The sequence below is a fragment of the Onychomys torridus genome, chromosome 20 (genome assembly GCF_903995425.1).
Source record: "Onychomys torridus chromosome 20, mOncTor1.1, whole genome shotgun sequence".
NCBI lineage: Eukaryota > Metazoa > Chordata > Mammalia > Rodentia > Cricetidae > Onychomys > Onychomys torridus.
In genome coordinates, this window is record NC_050462.1 from 2438250 (window position 1) to 2454059 (window position 15810).

Sequence of the window (15810 nt, forward strand, 5' to 3'; positions counted from 1 at the left end):
CTGCCAGCAGTAAGCTTCCGTAACTAGGGCCTGCCCCCCCCCCCCCCCCCCCCCCCCCCCCCCCCGGCCTCACCTACGCCTGCTGTGTACTCCAGCATCCCTGCTTCCCAACCCTCAGCCAGGTGCCCTGGGAGCCCACTAGCTGCTTTTCTATCGCTGTGGGAAAACTCTAGGACTAGGACGACTTGAAGAAGCAAAGATTGATTTGGGCTTATAGTTCCAGAGAGATAAGAATTCACCACAGCGGAGGGAGCAGGCGGCCCGCCTGGTGGCTTGAGCAGCAGCTGAGAGCTCACATCTGGAACCACAGGCACAAAGCAGGGAGAGCCAACTGGGAGTCGGAAAAGACCTCCTGTGACACACATGCTCCCGCAAAGCCACACCTCCTGAACCGTCCCCCAAACAGTGCCACCAAACTGTGCACTGAGTGTTCAAATGCCTGGGACTGTGAGCGCCATTTCTCATCAAACTGGCACAAGGGCCAACTCCGACAGGCTTGCTGATCCTACTTCTTCCCCATCTCTGCCTCTAACAGTCTCTTTTTATGGATTGCAGCTTCTATCTGCCGCTAAATTTTTCCAACTGGAGGCCCTGCAGCGACACTGCGAGATTATCTGTGCAAAAAGCGTCAACACTGAGAACTGTGTGGACATCTACAGCCACGCCAAGGTGAGCCTCCCCAACACCAAGGCCGGGCCTGCGCTCCCAACACTGTCTTGTGCTACGTTGCTTGGGATTCACCTCTGGGCTTCAGCACACATGAGCAAGTTGCTTCTGCCACTGATTACAGCCCCAGACCGTAGGCCTTTCTTTCCTGCCTCAGATCCAACATCTCTGTGACCTCCCTGCTTCCTTGAACACTGGAAAATAAGCCAGGCAGTGGCATTCTCCAGGAGTGTTATTCATTCTGCTGTCCCAAGAATCACGTCACAGACTGATTCCTCAAGCCTGGGCTGGGCTCTTGGTTCAGCTTCCCTACTCAGGTTCTAGCTAATGTCTCTGCTCTTGAGTGATCTTGAATAGGAGAGTTTAGAATAATGGATCTCAAAATATGGTTACCACCACCAGCAGCAGCAGCAGGGAGATTTTAGATCACACCTATCAAACCAGAAACTCTGGGGGAGGGGGTTCCTGATTCCAATGCAAGCTCAAATGCGTGTCCATTGTTTTTTCTGTGCTGTGATTAAACACCACAACCAAGGCTTATTCTTATAGAAGAAAGGGCTTATCTGGGCTTTCAGTTCCAGCTGGTTAAGAGCCACTGTGGTGGGGAGGCATGGCGGCAAGAGGCCGGCCTGATCGTGGATACAGAAAGCTGAAAGCTCACATCTCTCAAAAGCACGCATGAAGCAAAGAAAATGAATTCGAACCTGTGTGCAGTTTTGTATCTCCAGCAAGGCTACACCACCTAAACCTCTCCAAACAGCGCCACCAACTAGGGACCAAATATTCAAATGCCCAAAACTAGGGGGGACATTTCTCATGCAAACTACCACAAAGGGTGAGAACACCATTCTCCTTCGTGCCTCTGGGACACGGACACACACACACACACACACACACACACACACACACACACACACACGGCCTTCTGGTTAGTGTGAGTAAGAAATCTCCATGCTTGTGCTTTGACCCTGAGCCTGGCATGCTTTACCTGTACCCCAGCTAAACAGCATTTGTCTTGTCTTAATGGGTTGCCTTGCATAATGGCACCACCCAGAGAGGCCTTCTGTGCTCAGGAAGAGAGCCAGTGTCTTCCTCTTTTCCTCCCTTTTGAATTTGAATTTGAATTGCCCCAGAAACCCGACCTCCACAGGTAGCTTTTCTGTGGCCTTTCTTTCATCTTGGCAAGTCCTGGTCCAGTCTCCTAAGGCTCCTTAGCTGCTAGCATCAGCTGCACATACCATGATTTAATAATGTAAAGTGATACCTTGTGAATTCTAGCAGAGAATACGGGCAAGGACTCCTGGGTGGCAGGGTAGCAGACTCTCCCACAGTACACCCATGTGGCTAGGGCCTCTGCTTTGACAGACATCAGCTTTACCTTCAAGATCCCGTCCTGGAGTAGGGCCAACATCAACATTGGCCATTTTTGATATTTGCCTGAGGGAAGGGCAGGGCCAGCTGCCTCCTGCCTGGTGTGTACACTACTTCACTCAGCTTTGGACGATGCAGCCTCAACAGATGTTCTCTAGCCACTGGGATTCCTCCCTGACCCATTGTGCCATGGATTGACAGTAGTGTAATAAGAAGCAGAAAAGCAGGAAGGCCGAGGTTGCTTTGAACCAGAGGAATTGCAAGCATTTAGATGATAACAGCCAGTTCCAGATGTTAGCAAGGACCCACCAGTATCCCCTCTGTGCTTCAGGGGAGCGCTTGAGTCAGCTGTGAGATTTAGACAGATGAGAAAGCCAGCCCATCAATGCATGGGTTAGCATCTCTTCTTCCTAGAAGCTGTCCCAGCAACTCAGTCCTGAGCCTCTAATGATCCCTTCACCCAGCTGCTCAATCCTTAGCCACTGATGGTCCTTTCAGGTTATCTCTGTGTTTGAAAAAGAGGACAAGCTATTTTGTCAAATATAGAAAAATTTGATCCAGTTCTAGTATTGCTGGGGACCACAGGGGTCTTTCTGGTGTTTATTAATACACAGGTTCATTACTAGATTTGTAAGATATTCAAGGCCTAGTCACTCACACCTGTAATTCTAACACTCCGGAGGCAGAGGCAGAGGCAGGACGATCAAGAGTTCAAGACAATCCTTGGCTACAGAGAAAGTTTGAGATCATCCTAGTATATGAGACCTCATCTTAGAAAGGAAAAGAAATTAGTAAGACATGATCTCTTCATTTGAAAAATATAACAGAGGACAAGATCAGCAAACATGTTCTATAAAGGAGCAGATAATTATTTTCAACTTTGCAGGATATTTCAAGCCTAGGGGGTGTGTGTTTGTTTTAATGTTTTATTTTGTTTGTCCCTACTTGGTTCTACTTCTAGTGTAGAAACAATCATACATGAGTAGAAAACAAATAGCATGACTGACTATGTTCTAATAAAACTTTATTTATAAAACAAATTGTGGGCCAAATTTAGCCCAGGGGGGCTGTAGTCTACAAACCTCTGTCTAGAAGATGAGAGATGAGAGCTTCAGTCCCATGTGAATCTGTAGATAGTTGTGTGGAAATGATAGGCAGATGTGGTATATAGTGTCCATTCAGTTAGTGTTTACAGATACCATACATAACAGCATTTTGTATTACATTCTACTTACACTAACTTGTGTGGAGTGACACTCATCTACAAAACAACCTCCAAGAGCTAGGCCACTCTTAGCCTCTGTTTCCCTACCTAGAGAATGAGGCCTTGTACCTTGATACCCAAGAGCAGGACTCACATTGAAGGAGTGACCTCTGTGCTAGGATCTCTCCCAGCTGAAGAATCCGGTGCCTGTATGTGAGTGTATGTGATAGGACACCAACTCTGATTGATGCTTCAACTGCTCAGATCCCTTGAAGACCATAAAGTCTATGTATATCCATGTCTGTAAAGCATGTACTCTAAGTACTATATAAGCAGTACTCCTAGGCTACCCCAACTATGATGAAGCTTGGGAAACTGAGGCTCAAATACATGACTGTGCTTGCACAAGGCAAGAGATAGAAGAAGGGACTTCAGGCCTTTAGTAGGGGCCACAAAGCCGCAGCCTGGTAATAGGCAGATGGGACTGCATCAGGCTGATGCAGCTGAGTGATCACCATCATTGTTACAGTAACCAGGCTTCCTTTCCTCTTCCCACAGTTCCTCGGGGTCACAGAGCTCTCAGCATACTGTGAAGGCTACTTTCTTAAAAATATGATGGTCCTCATCGAAAATGAAGCATTCAAGCAGCTCCTGTATGACAAAAATGGAGAAGGCTCGGGCCAGGATGTGCTTCAAGACTTACAGAGGACGTTGGCCATTAGGATTCAGTCCATCCACCTGTCATCCTCCAAGGGTTCCGTGGTGTGAAACACCTCCATGTGGCAAATGCTTCCCAGAAGCAAGATTCTGGTTCCCTCCTGCATTGGCTCCACAAAAAACAAAAACAAAACAAAAACCACATGACACAAATTGTCCTTGGCATCTGTTTCTGCCGGGCCAGGGAGCTTCCTCCACTGCCTCAGCCGCTGTCCAGTCCGCCATCTTGGCTTCTGTGCGCTCCTGGGTGAAGAACCTTCCGTGAGTCTGCAGGTTAGATTGTAGCTGGGTCCAGAACCTGTAGGCCAACTTGCAGCATCCAAGCCACCTCCAATGAAAAGTGCCCAGGAGCCATGGACACCCACTGCCGAGGACCACGGTCTAGCAAATGGACCAAGGCTTAAAGGTCCCTCTGCTTCCTGGTTGACCACTGAAGAACTCAACAGTACAACCTTGAAAAGCATCGCATGACACATGAATGACTTTGGAGGCTATCCTTGCTCAGGCATCAGCCATGGTGGCTAGTTGTTGATGCTGTTGCTCAGCATGAGGAAATCACATGGCCAATTTTTAGGGGTGGGAACTTTTTAAAAAATATTCATGTATAGCAAACACAGAGCAGTCTCGTAGTTTCAAATATATTTCTAAGAGCTTAACAGTTCGTTTTCAACTAAATTGTGTTCAGGGAACCTGTGTTTAGGGTTCTTTTCTTCTTTTTTTAGACAGTAAGTTGCAGGTTCATGCCGTGTAAACTTGCATCTGACATATTCCTGCTGATACTATACAAGGTCACATATTCCTGCCTTAGTGATTCGATCATGATTAAACAGAAGAGGTGCACTGCCAAATATCTCTGTCTCGAATCCAATAGTTGTCAATAACCTGCATGCTGATTGTGGTTTTAGGGTGAGACTAGGATCCCCCACATAACAAACATGCATCTGCATGGACCCAGGCCTGCAAAACATCATGTTGTGATTTGTTTTCTTTTGCCAAAGTAAATACGTTCCTTTGCTTCTTGCTAAAAGCCCGTTTGGTGAAACCAACATATTTTTTTTTCTTTTCCTGATTATGAATGGCTCTGGGGATGCTTTTACAGGAATATATTCATTTCTGATACTGAATAGGGGGTGGGGGAGCACATCAGAGAATTCACTATTAATCTCAGAGCTTTATCTGTATTCTCAGAAGATGTTCATAGTTTGTTACTAGCCAGAGAGTATGACTATGTTAGATTATTTTTAAAGATGAAAAATATATGATAGATAGGCTTGACACTTCCTGCATTCTGAGAGTGTATAGTCTACAATTATCTATGAGGGAAGTTTATATTGAAAGGGTTATGTTTACTCTGCCATATAATATATATACGTGTGTGTGTGTGTGTGTGTGTGTGTGTGTGTGTGTATACACATGCAAACGAGATTGGTAAAGTGCCATGATACTCCAAATAATTCTTGAGTTGCGGCCCTCTTGCTTCCTGTTCTTTATTTTGAATCCTAGACACATACGGTAAAAGCTGGGAGGGTGACTTTTATCTCTTAGGATGGCAAGATGGTTGATAAACCCTTCCCTAGCATGCGTTTGGGAAGTTGAACCAAACCCTAGAGTCTAAAGGAACTTAGAATTTCCACCTGTTGTCTAACACCTGTCAAGGACCCATGTCCAGTCTTGTTTCATGGGCGTGGTGTGCAAGATACCCAGTTTGAGCCTGTCTGCAGCATCCCCGCTTTGTGATGCAAGTCCCTGAGGCCTCTCTTCTGCATAGTCATCTGGGAGCCTACCCAACCCTACCATCAAGTGAGGAAGGGGACAACTGTTGGACATGACAACCAGATCACACACAGGGGGACACACTGTCGCTTGTCTTCAGGGATGCTGCTCTCTAACCCAGCTGACTTCTCTGTGAATGTCCTCTGTGAACGACCTCCAGGTGTTTATCTGTACATTGATAACTCCCACCCAGGCTTCTGTTACGATTTGGTGTGCTTTCTCTGTCATTAAAAGAAATTATTTCCCACAGTTTGCATCCTCTCTGTAGTACACAGGAATGCTTCCTCCCTTAGCTCAAGCCTCAGCTAAGAGATTGGAATGTGGCTCTGCAGCAAATATGGAGGCTAGGGATGGGGCAGCATAGAGGACAGGGTGCATATTGCTGGCAGAAGGAGGGGCTGGAAGGGTCGGTACACACCACTGAGTGATTCCCCAGGTCTCCTTTCCATCAGGCAAAGGAGCCATAGATATATCCACCCAGGCCACTGCAGTGGTACCTCTTGTCTACTGTGGAAACCTTGCCTGTGGGAGCCAAGTTTTGGGTGTTCTCGGTATACTGTGATGATACTTTTGGAAATAGAGGATTAAAAAATGACGTCTCTTCTTGGGTGCCATTATCACTGAAGTCAAACCAGGTTCCCGGTTGGTAGGTTCTGCTGCCCAGCCTGGCTCAAGCCAGGCCCCTATGGAGTTGTGTCCATCGTTAACCCACAGAGCTACAGTGTATGCTGTGACAAGAAGGAATTAAGAGAGAAAAGGTTTACCCTGGCTCACAGTTGAAAGGGATCATCCCATCACAAGGGGCAAGCATGGCAACAGGAAGCCGCCAGTAACATTGCATGTACGGTCTGGAAGCAGAGAGCCAACAGGAAGCAGAACCAGGCTGTAAAACCTCAAGGCCCACTCACCCAGTGTGACTCCACATCTTATGGGTTCAACCTTCCCAAACAATACAACCAGCCTGAGACCACGTATTCACATATGAGCACATGGAGGACATTTGACAGTCAAACCACAACATTCTCCATAGCAGGAGAGGGCAGCCAGCTTCAGAAGGTCCTTTGGCACAGCCCGGGAAAGAGCTGGCCTCACCTTCCCGTGATGGTGGCTCATTCTACTCAGCAGTCCCAGGAGAGGGAATGCATCCCAGCCAGGAAAGAAGGCCCACCGTTTCTGATCTGCTTCCCCCTCTGCATAGCCTCGGGTGAATGAGCCTTCAAGTTGTTCCTTTTAGCAGAAGTGAGTTTTGAAGTCACCACCACTTCTTTGTGTGACAAGTGGCTTTGGAAGCCCATACAGGGGCCCTCAGCATCTGAGGGACAGGACAGGTGGTCCCTCCACCCCTTCTGCAAGATTAACACAGGGGCCCTAATTTTGGCTTCTGGGCCTACCCCCAAGGCAATTGGTCTCAGATGTGCTCTCCCTGAATTCCACTCATCTTCCCCAAAGCTGGGAAACCAGGTGTGGGCACCCACAAATGGGAAACACACAAGGGCAGAACTGGGTAGAAATCCTTGGGATTCTGTGATGCAGTCTGCTCCTCTTTCTGACTCTTTGTGGGTGGCACATTGATTTTTCATGTAAAGCCCCAGGCAAAAATGTTACTCCAGCTGGAGTGGAGAGTCCCATGAAGGAGGACCTTTTATGGCACTCAGGACTTACCCTGGGATGTGTGGACAAAGGGTCTAAAGAAAGTGCTCCTAACAGCCTAGTATCTGCTTTCAGAACCCAGGATACCTTGAGTCACACACGAAAGTGCAAGACTGGTGCCTCCCTCCATCTCTCATGCCCTTTCTGTCCCTGTCTGGCAGAGACGCTGCAGGGCTGATAGCCCTATTCCCAGGTCTCTCTCAGGAACACAGACTGAGAGCCTCCTTTTCCCAACCTGGTTCTGCCCCGGCTCACTGAAACTCTGGACAACTTATCAATGTGTCTAGTTTACATTGTCCTCTGTGGAAAATTTGGGCTTAGGGGATTCAGCTTAGTTAGCCAAGTGCTTGCCTAAGATACACAAAGCCCGAAGTTCAAATGCCAGCCACCACATAAACCAGGTGTAATGGTACACACCTCTAATCCTAGCACTAGGGAAGGTAGAGGCAGGAGGATCAGGAATTCAACATCATCCTAGGCGACCTGTAAGTGAGGCCAACCTGGGCTGCATGAGACATGGTCTTAGAAGGGAGGTAAAGGAAAGAAAGTGGGAAAGAGAGGAAATTTAAGTTTCACTATAATTAGTAGATGATGCTAAAAGGATGAAGGAGTGTGCCCTATGTGTCCCTCACTGCTAACAGAAGAAAGAAAGCATTCCTAAGCTCCTAAGACTAAGCAGAGGGAGGAAGGAATCAACAATTTGTACAAGAAAAAGAGCATTCAATGCCTTTGCCCTTTGTTTCTAGAACTTTCTACAAAAGTAATTCCCATGATGCCTTGCAGTTTTCCAAGATTTTCTTACGCACTCTAATGGATGTGGGGAACCTCCCCCCAAACTGAGTATCTTATTCTTGTTCCCAGCATGATCAGGCATCAGTAAGTGGTTAGGTCAATATAAGCAAGTTCATTTTCTTCCCTGTAAATAGATACTTTCTGAATATTAATAAATTCTTCCAAATTGACTCAAGAAGGTAAGAATTACATTTGTGACTCCCATAATGTTTGCCTCTTGTTCCAGGCTCCACAAAAGACTAAAAAGAGCCCTGACCCACCAGAATCACCTGTCAGTCAGGATTGGGAAGCTCCTCAAATGAATCCGGATAGAAATCAGACCCAGAAAAACCTGGGACCACCATCACCATGGAACCAGCACCAGCCCCGTATGTCCTTTGCGGCCTTTTACATTGTCCTTACCCCTCCACTGAGAAATATCTAAGCCTCTCCATCAGCCCTGGTTCTCCCAACTCAGCTGAGGCCCAGCAGTATGTGTTTTTGGACTGGGCCTCTGAGGAAGTTATAATGATTCCTCCCCCCTTTTTTCCACCCTCTTTAAAAATAACACAGTAGATTTTGAACTTCCTGCTTAGGAGGAAAAAAATAGAACCTATACTCAGCAATCAAATCGCACGTTAGTTCCCTTCCTGATGAGGCGTCAGATAACGAGTGCCCTGCAGAAGGACATATCTCCAAGTTTAGATCTGAATAAGAAAAGACAATCTGTCTGTGTGAATAGGCAATTAAAAAGATGCCCTCATGTTGATCTACTCCTCTGGCTCTTGCTTTTCAGAGTTAACCTTACGATGAGCTCTGAATTTTAATGTCTGAAACCTCCAGGATGAATGGAGAGCAGAAAGGAGGGGAGGTTGGTGGGTGTGACAGGCGGGCTCACCCTTGGCCCTGCCTCTGCCAGCAGCTGTTGGGAGACTTGGTCGGGCCTCTTCTATATCCTGGACTTGTTTTCTCAGCTCTAAAACAAGGGTCTGCTGAGCTGATGCTCTGTGGGTCTAGACTCTCCCTCCCCCTTTTTTAAAAAAATATTTTCTATTATTTATTTATGTATATGAGTGCTTTATCTGCATATACAACTTTATGCCAGAAGAGGGCATCAGATCCCACTAGAGATGGTTGTGAGCCACCATGTGGTTGCTGGGAGTTAAACTCAGGACCTCTGGAAGAACAGGCAGTGCTCTTAACCACTGAGCCATCTCTCCAGTCCTGACTCTCCCCTTAATGCATTTATGTATTTCAAACGCTGGTAGCCCCCTTCAGAGTGATAGAACATTCTGGAATGCATTGGTCACATGATGTCTTTGTCAAACAGGCTCCCAGCAGGAAGCCAAACACAAGCCTCAGAACGAGGTCCCCAGAATGTCCAATTCTGAAGTCTGCTCTCACTAGATCAGTCACTGTGACCATCTTGTTTTCAACTTGCTGGTTTCCTTCATGCTTTATTTATAGATTTGTAAGAAATGGCAAAAAGGTCCTATGTCCCTTTCCCACAGCTTCCTCCAGGGTGGAAGTTAGGTATATCTGATACACAAAACCAGGCAATTGGCATTGGTATGGTGTGTGTTTAGTTCTGTGACATCGTCTGTAGATTCATGTAGACGACACCACAGTCACCATGCCGCTGGCACAAAGATCTGCCTCCTGCTGCCCCCTCCCCGAGTTAAAAGCACACAAGCCAAGCAAAGCGGCTAAGCCAAGCAATGTCTGTGAGAAGAGGGCCCGCATCCGGCCAGCAAGCGAGCAGCTCACTCGGTTTTCATCCTAAAGCAGGTGGAGTTTTGTCTCTTCCCTACAGTCATTCTGTGTGGCTAGTTTTAAAGGAATTGGCACAGAAGAGATGAAGAGAAGCAGAAAGAAGTCAGCTGCTCCAGCCCATCTACTTCCAGGGGATGCTTCAGGGCCTTTGCACACACCAAGATCCATCAGATACTGACTCTTGGCGGGCTTAGCTACCTTTGATAGAAAAAAAGTATTTTCCTCACGTCAGCCAGCCCCACATACCTCCAGGCACCTCATTCCCAACCCCTGGCAAGCACACACCTATATCTTCATTATTTCAAGAATGTTATATAAACAGAGTCCTACAGTAAGTACCAAGTGTGTGCTGCTCCCCTCTCCCTCCTCCTCTTCTTCCTCCTCTTCTTCCTCCTCTTCTTCCCCCTTCCTCTCCCTCCTCCTCCTCTCCCTCCTCCTCCTCTCCCTCCTCCTCTCCCTCCTCCTCCCCCTCCTCCTCCTCCTCTCCCTCCTCCTCTCCCTCCTCCTTTCCCTCCTCCTCCTCTCCCTCCTCCTTTCCCTCCTCCTCCTCTCCCTCCTCCTCTCCCTCCTCCTTTCCCTCCTCCTCATCTCCCTCCTCCTTTCCCTCCTCTTCTCCCTCCTCCTCTTTCTCCTCCTCCTCCTATCCCTCCTCCTCTCCCTTCTCCTTCTCTCCCTCCTTCTCCTCTTTTCCTTTCTCCTCTTCTTTCTTTGGGACTCAGACTTGAACCCAGGGCCTCATTCATATTATGGGGGATCCTCCACAGTGCCACAGCCTCAGCCTCATTTTCTGTACTAAATTTTCTTATTCGGAGACAAGGCTTCACTAAGTAGCTCGGGCTGGGTTTGAGTTTGGGGTCCTCCTACCTCAGCCTCGTGAGTAGCTGAGATGGTAAGACTCATAGCACAGCTACTTTGTTCCTTTTTATTGTTAAATAATTCTCTCTCCATCCCTGGCTCATTCAGTTCACATGTGCGTGCTAGAGAGCAAACGCAGGGCCTCCCTACGCCAGGCAAGTAGGCAAGCACCACGACACTGCATCCTTCAGGCTACACCCTCAGGAAGCATGATGAGACGGCTGGCAGCTGATTGGCCACTCTCAGAACGCAATTTTGTCTCCTAAGCACTGACTTGGGCCCCTGCCCTGCAGCACGAGTCACAGAAAGTACCAACAATCCTGGTTTTGTGGTAAACCCCTGGGGTCCAGGATGCCTCCACCCAGGCTAACCAGATCGGTAAGTTCTTTCTAGCGCTGGTGGGGTAGGGTAGGGCTTCACAGATGTGGTATGCAGCCAAGCCCTGAGAGCCCTGTGACAATGCAAACCATGCTTCAGCCCCCTTGACGCTGCTAGACCAAAGGCCACATTTTCGCACTTCACACTAGGCAAAGGCCTGGGGTATACAGGTCAGAGGGTCATCTCTGTTGCCAGGCTACCTATGGCTTCTGTCCTGTCACCTGGCCTTTCTGGGGACTCAATATGAGTGTTGTTGGGAGCTTGCTTTCTGACATAGGCAGTGAGGCCATCTCAGCTAAACATCTGAAAAAGTCTCTTGATACGCTCTCAGTCGGGTTAAGTCTAAGGAATTAGTCACCTGTGATCTGCTCCTACCTTCCCAGTCCCTGCTCAGACGTTGGTTCTAGGTCAGATTTGTAACGCACGTGCTGTCCTTTCTACCCAGGGCACCCACCCTCCCCACGACATTAAGCACCCAGCTTCTGTTGCTTTGATTCCTCCTTCTCCTTCAGGGTTGGAGTGGAAGGAAAGAAGGTCCTGACTCGTTTTGACTGTGGTAGGAGACAGCGTCTGCACGCTCTGGAGTTCAGAAGCCATGGAGTGGGAGGGAAGCTTGGGAGGGTCCAGATGGGAAGAAGCAAAGATGCTGTCCCTTCTGCATTCCCATCAAAGTGCCTTGAACAATGAGGAGGATGAAGGAAAGAGCAGGTTCAAAATGGCTGCTGGGTGTTGTGGAACTAGTGGGTGGGATGAAGGCTCTTCCCCATGACCAGTCATTATTTTTGTTCCTTGCTGTAGTTTCAACCCTTGAAAGGACTCCCCCTCAAAGCTCATGTCTGAGGACAGTGAAAATACTGTCACCTAGATAGGAAGAACACACATGCAATCCACTCTGCTCAAAATTCCTTTAGTTAGCTGTAGTGGATAGCCATCCCAGCATTGGCCTGGAAGTTCCAACCCCATTGAGGCTTCGGTAATGGTCACGCCCACAAGGCTGGGCTGAGGGAGGAAGCTGAAGACCCAGGATTGAGAGGAGAGGCCTCGCTTGTTTTCGGGACCCTGGATGCAGGAGGTAGACAGAGCAGAGTTCCCCAGAGAACACCGCCAGACTGTGCCATACCTTTGCCAGACCCTGCAACCTATCCCTTCATTTGTAAGTTACCCCACAAAATAAACCTCCCTTTTAACTACATGGAGTGGCCTTAATAATTTCACCAATAGTTAGGCATTGTCCCTAAACTGCTAGGGTTTCAGTTGGCCAGTGAGTTTAAAATCAGCCAACTATGATGTGGTTGTATTAAAAAGCTAATTGAGCTATGGGCTACAGTAAGAGAAGGATGACTTCTAGAATGAGGGGGGTGATGGTTCTCTGTGCTCTAGAGTGATCTCTACAGGACTTACACATTCAGCCCAGTACTGGTGTGAGTCATGGACTCCCGCAGCAAGAATCTCTGGCCAATTCAGAAAGATGGGAGACATGAGAAGAGTCACATGACCATCAAAAGCAGAGCATTTAGGAACAGTGTACAAACTCTAAACTGGTCTGATGAGGTCGTTTTGGTCACTGCTGCCACCAAATATACAGAGGCAGGAATGACTGGGGACCATTCTGAAGTTAGCAGGACCTTGTCTTCAGTGACTACCCTTGCCTTCCACAAGCACCACTGCAGCATCAACTCCACCCCCCAGGAAGCTCTGTGCCTTGGCAGGCCAAGGTGAGGTGAGGCCCCTCTTCCTTCTGCTGTTCCCTCTAGGTGCACCTCCAGGCAGGACTGTGCTTAGCAGCAGGGGTGGGGTAGTGGCGTTAGAGATGCAGGACAATTGTGATGGTTCCCATTGATTATCAACTAGCTCTAATCTAGAAGCATCTGGGATGTCTATTAGAGAGTTTCTAGATGAGGCCCATGCTAAATGTGAGCAGCGCCATCCATGAGAAGGGATGCTAGGCTGCATAAAAAGAAGAAAAAGAGAGGCCAACTGGTACAATGCCTGCTCTGCAAGCATTAGGACCTGATTTCAGATCCCCAGCCCTTGAGTAAAAGCTGAGTGCTGGCAGTCCGGGAACTGGGGAGGCAGAGACAGGATCCCTGAAGTTCACAGGGCCAGCCATCCTAGTCCAACTGAGGAGCACCAGGTTCAATAAAAGACCCTGTCACCCACAAGAGAAGACATGGAGCCAGGCACAGCAGCATGTGCCTTCAATGCCAGCACTCGGGAGGCAGAGACAGGAGAATCTCTGTGAGTTGGAGGCACTAGGACAGTCAAAACTACATAGAGAGACACCATGTCAAAAACAAAGAGACAAAGAAAGGGATGACATGAAGAGGGACTGAGGCAGACACATGACACCAAACTGACCTTCACAGTCACACAACCGCGGGCACATCCATGCAAACACACACACATACATGCAAATACACACACACATACAAACACACACACCCATGCAAACACACACATACAAACACACACACACATACAAACACACACACAAACACACACACATATACAAACACACACACATACAAACACACACACATACAAACACACACACACACACACACACACCCATGCAAACACACACACACACCCATGCAAACACACACACACACAAACACACACCCATATACAAACACACACACATACAAACACACACACATACAAACACACACACATACAAACACACACACACCCATGCAAACACACACACCCATGCAAACACACACACACACAAACACACACCCATATACAAACACACACCCATATACAAACACACACACATACAAACACACACACATACAAACACACACACATACAAACACACACACACCCATGCAAACACACACACACCCATGCAAACACACACACAAACACACACCCATATACAAACACATACCCATATACAAACACACACACATACAAACACACACACACCCATGCAAACACACACATACAAACACACACACAAACACACACCCATATACAAACACACACACACACAAACACACACCCATACAAACACACCCATACAAACACACACACAAACACACACCCATATACAAACACACACACACACACACACACACACGTGCTACTCATATACATGCATACTGAAGGAGGGAGGGAGGGAGGGACAAAGACTGAGACAGGTGGGGGGGGGGTGGAATACTGAGCACCAGTGTTCATTATTCTTTGCTTCCTGTCTCTGGATCCTGCGTAGCCAACTACCTCACCTCCTTGCCACCATGAACTCCCCACCGTGGTGGACCAAGAACTCAAAACATTAATCCACACAAACCCTCTTCCCCTTAAACTGCTTCTGCCAGGGATCTTGTTACAGCAACAGGAAAAGACTGTGAGACTTTTGAAACAGAAATGAAGGTGGGGCACGGGCACAATCGCCTGACAAAGTCCCAGTCTCAGGAGAAGGAAGTGAGCAGAGGCAGGGGGACAGGCCAAGAGGAGTCAGCAAGGCGTCAGGGATCAGGGCTGTTCCAATGGTGGGCTCGGCCAGGATCAGAGTTCACTTTATGAATAAGGACTTAACGTAGAGCCTTCCAGGGATGTTATGAGCCAGGCATGGTGGCACACGCTTGTAATCCCAGCCTGAGCAGTAGAGACAGGAGAATCAGGGGTTCAACACCAGCCTGAGCCACATGAGACCTTGTTTCAAAAAACGTTTTAAAGCAAAACAAAACACAGTGAGGGAAAGTGTGTGTCCCATCACAGGAAGTCTTAGAGAAAGTACTTGTCGTGCCTTTGATAAGGGTTCAAGAAATACAAAGTGGCTGGGCAGTGGTGACGCACGCCTTTAGTCCCAGCACTCAGGAGACAGAGGCAGGCAGATCTCTGTGAGTTCGAGGCCAGCCTGGTCTACAAAGCGAGTTCCAGGACAGACTCCAGAGCTACACAGCTAACACTGTCTGGAAAAAAAGTGAAAGAAAGAGAGAGAGAGAGAGAGAGAGAGAGAGAGAGAGAGAGAAAGAAAGAAAGAAAGAAAGAAAGAAAGAAAGAAAGAAAGAAAGAAAGAAAGACAAGGTGGCAGAGTCCCAAGGTCTTTGTAGTCCTGAGGAATCATTCCTCACTCTTCACTTCCGACAGGACTCCTTCCTATGGCCTCAGAAGACGGATGCTTGCTATGATAGAGCTTATGTAGCATGGGTAATGATCTCCCAGCATTCATTTATTTTTTGCCAGGACTGCATTTGATTAAAACCTGCCACCCTATCTATCCTCATCAAGTTAGTGAGGCGGCAGGCTGATTCATTATTCTTACTTATCTAGTAGAGAAGAAAGAGAAATGGGTCACAAAGCCCCACCAGCTAGAGGAGAAAAGGGAGCTAGAAGCAGCTCCATCACTGAAATATGGGACTTCTTTTTATAAAGGAAAAAAATGGATTCCAATCATCAATCAAGCTAGGGAAGAGCCTCTTATTCTTTCCTTTGTATAATTAGAGTGCTCTATTATTCCATTTTTTATGCATTATTCTAATTAGCATACAGAGTAACTGGCTTCATTATGGCATTTTCATACATATTTTTAGTCAATCCCCTCTCCCCTCCTTGCATCCTTCCACCCCGGTAATCTCTTTACATGTTCATGTCTCGTGTTCTATCACCCTCTCCCAACCCTCTTTCTTCCTCCTATAGTC

At 47.7% G+C, this 15810-nt stretch overlaps 1 protein-coding gene across 5 annotated transcripts in view; it reads left to right on the forward strand.

Moving 5' to 3' along the window:
• Btbd11 (BTB domain containing 11) overlaps positions 1-5980 on the forward strand; it is a 269054-nt gene extending 263074 nt beyond the window's left edge. For all 5 annotated transcript variants that reach the window (XM_036169685.1, XM_036169684.1, XM_036169682.1 and 2 more), the window contains 2 exons: positions 556-669; positions 3800-5980. In XM_036169685.1, coding sequence (XP_036025578.1) covers positions 556-669; positions 3800-4009 — 324 coding nt within the window. In that variant the 3' untranslated portion in view covers positions 4010-5980. The remainder of the gene's footprint in view (positions 1-555; positions 670-3799) is intronic.
• The last annotated feature ends 9830 nt before the right edge of the window (positions 5981-15810 follow it).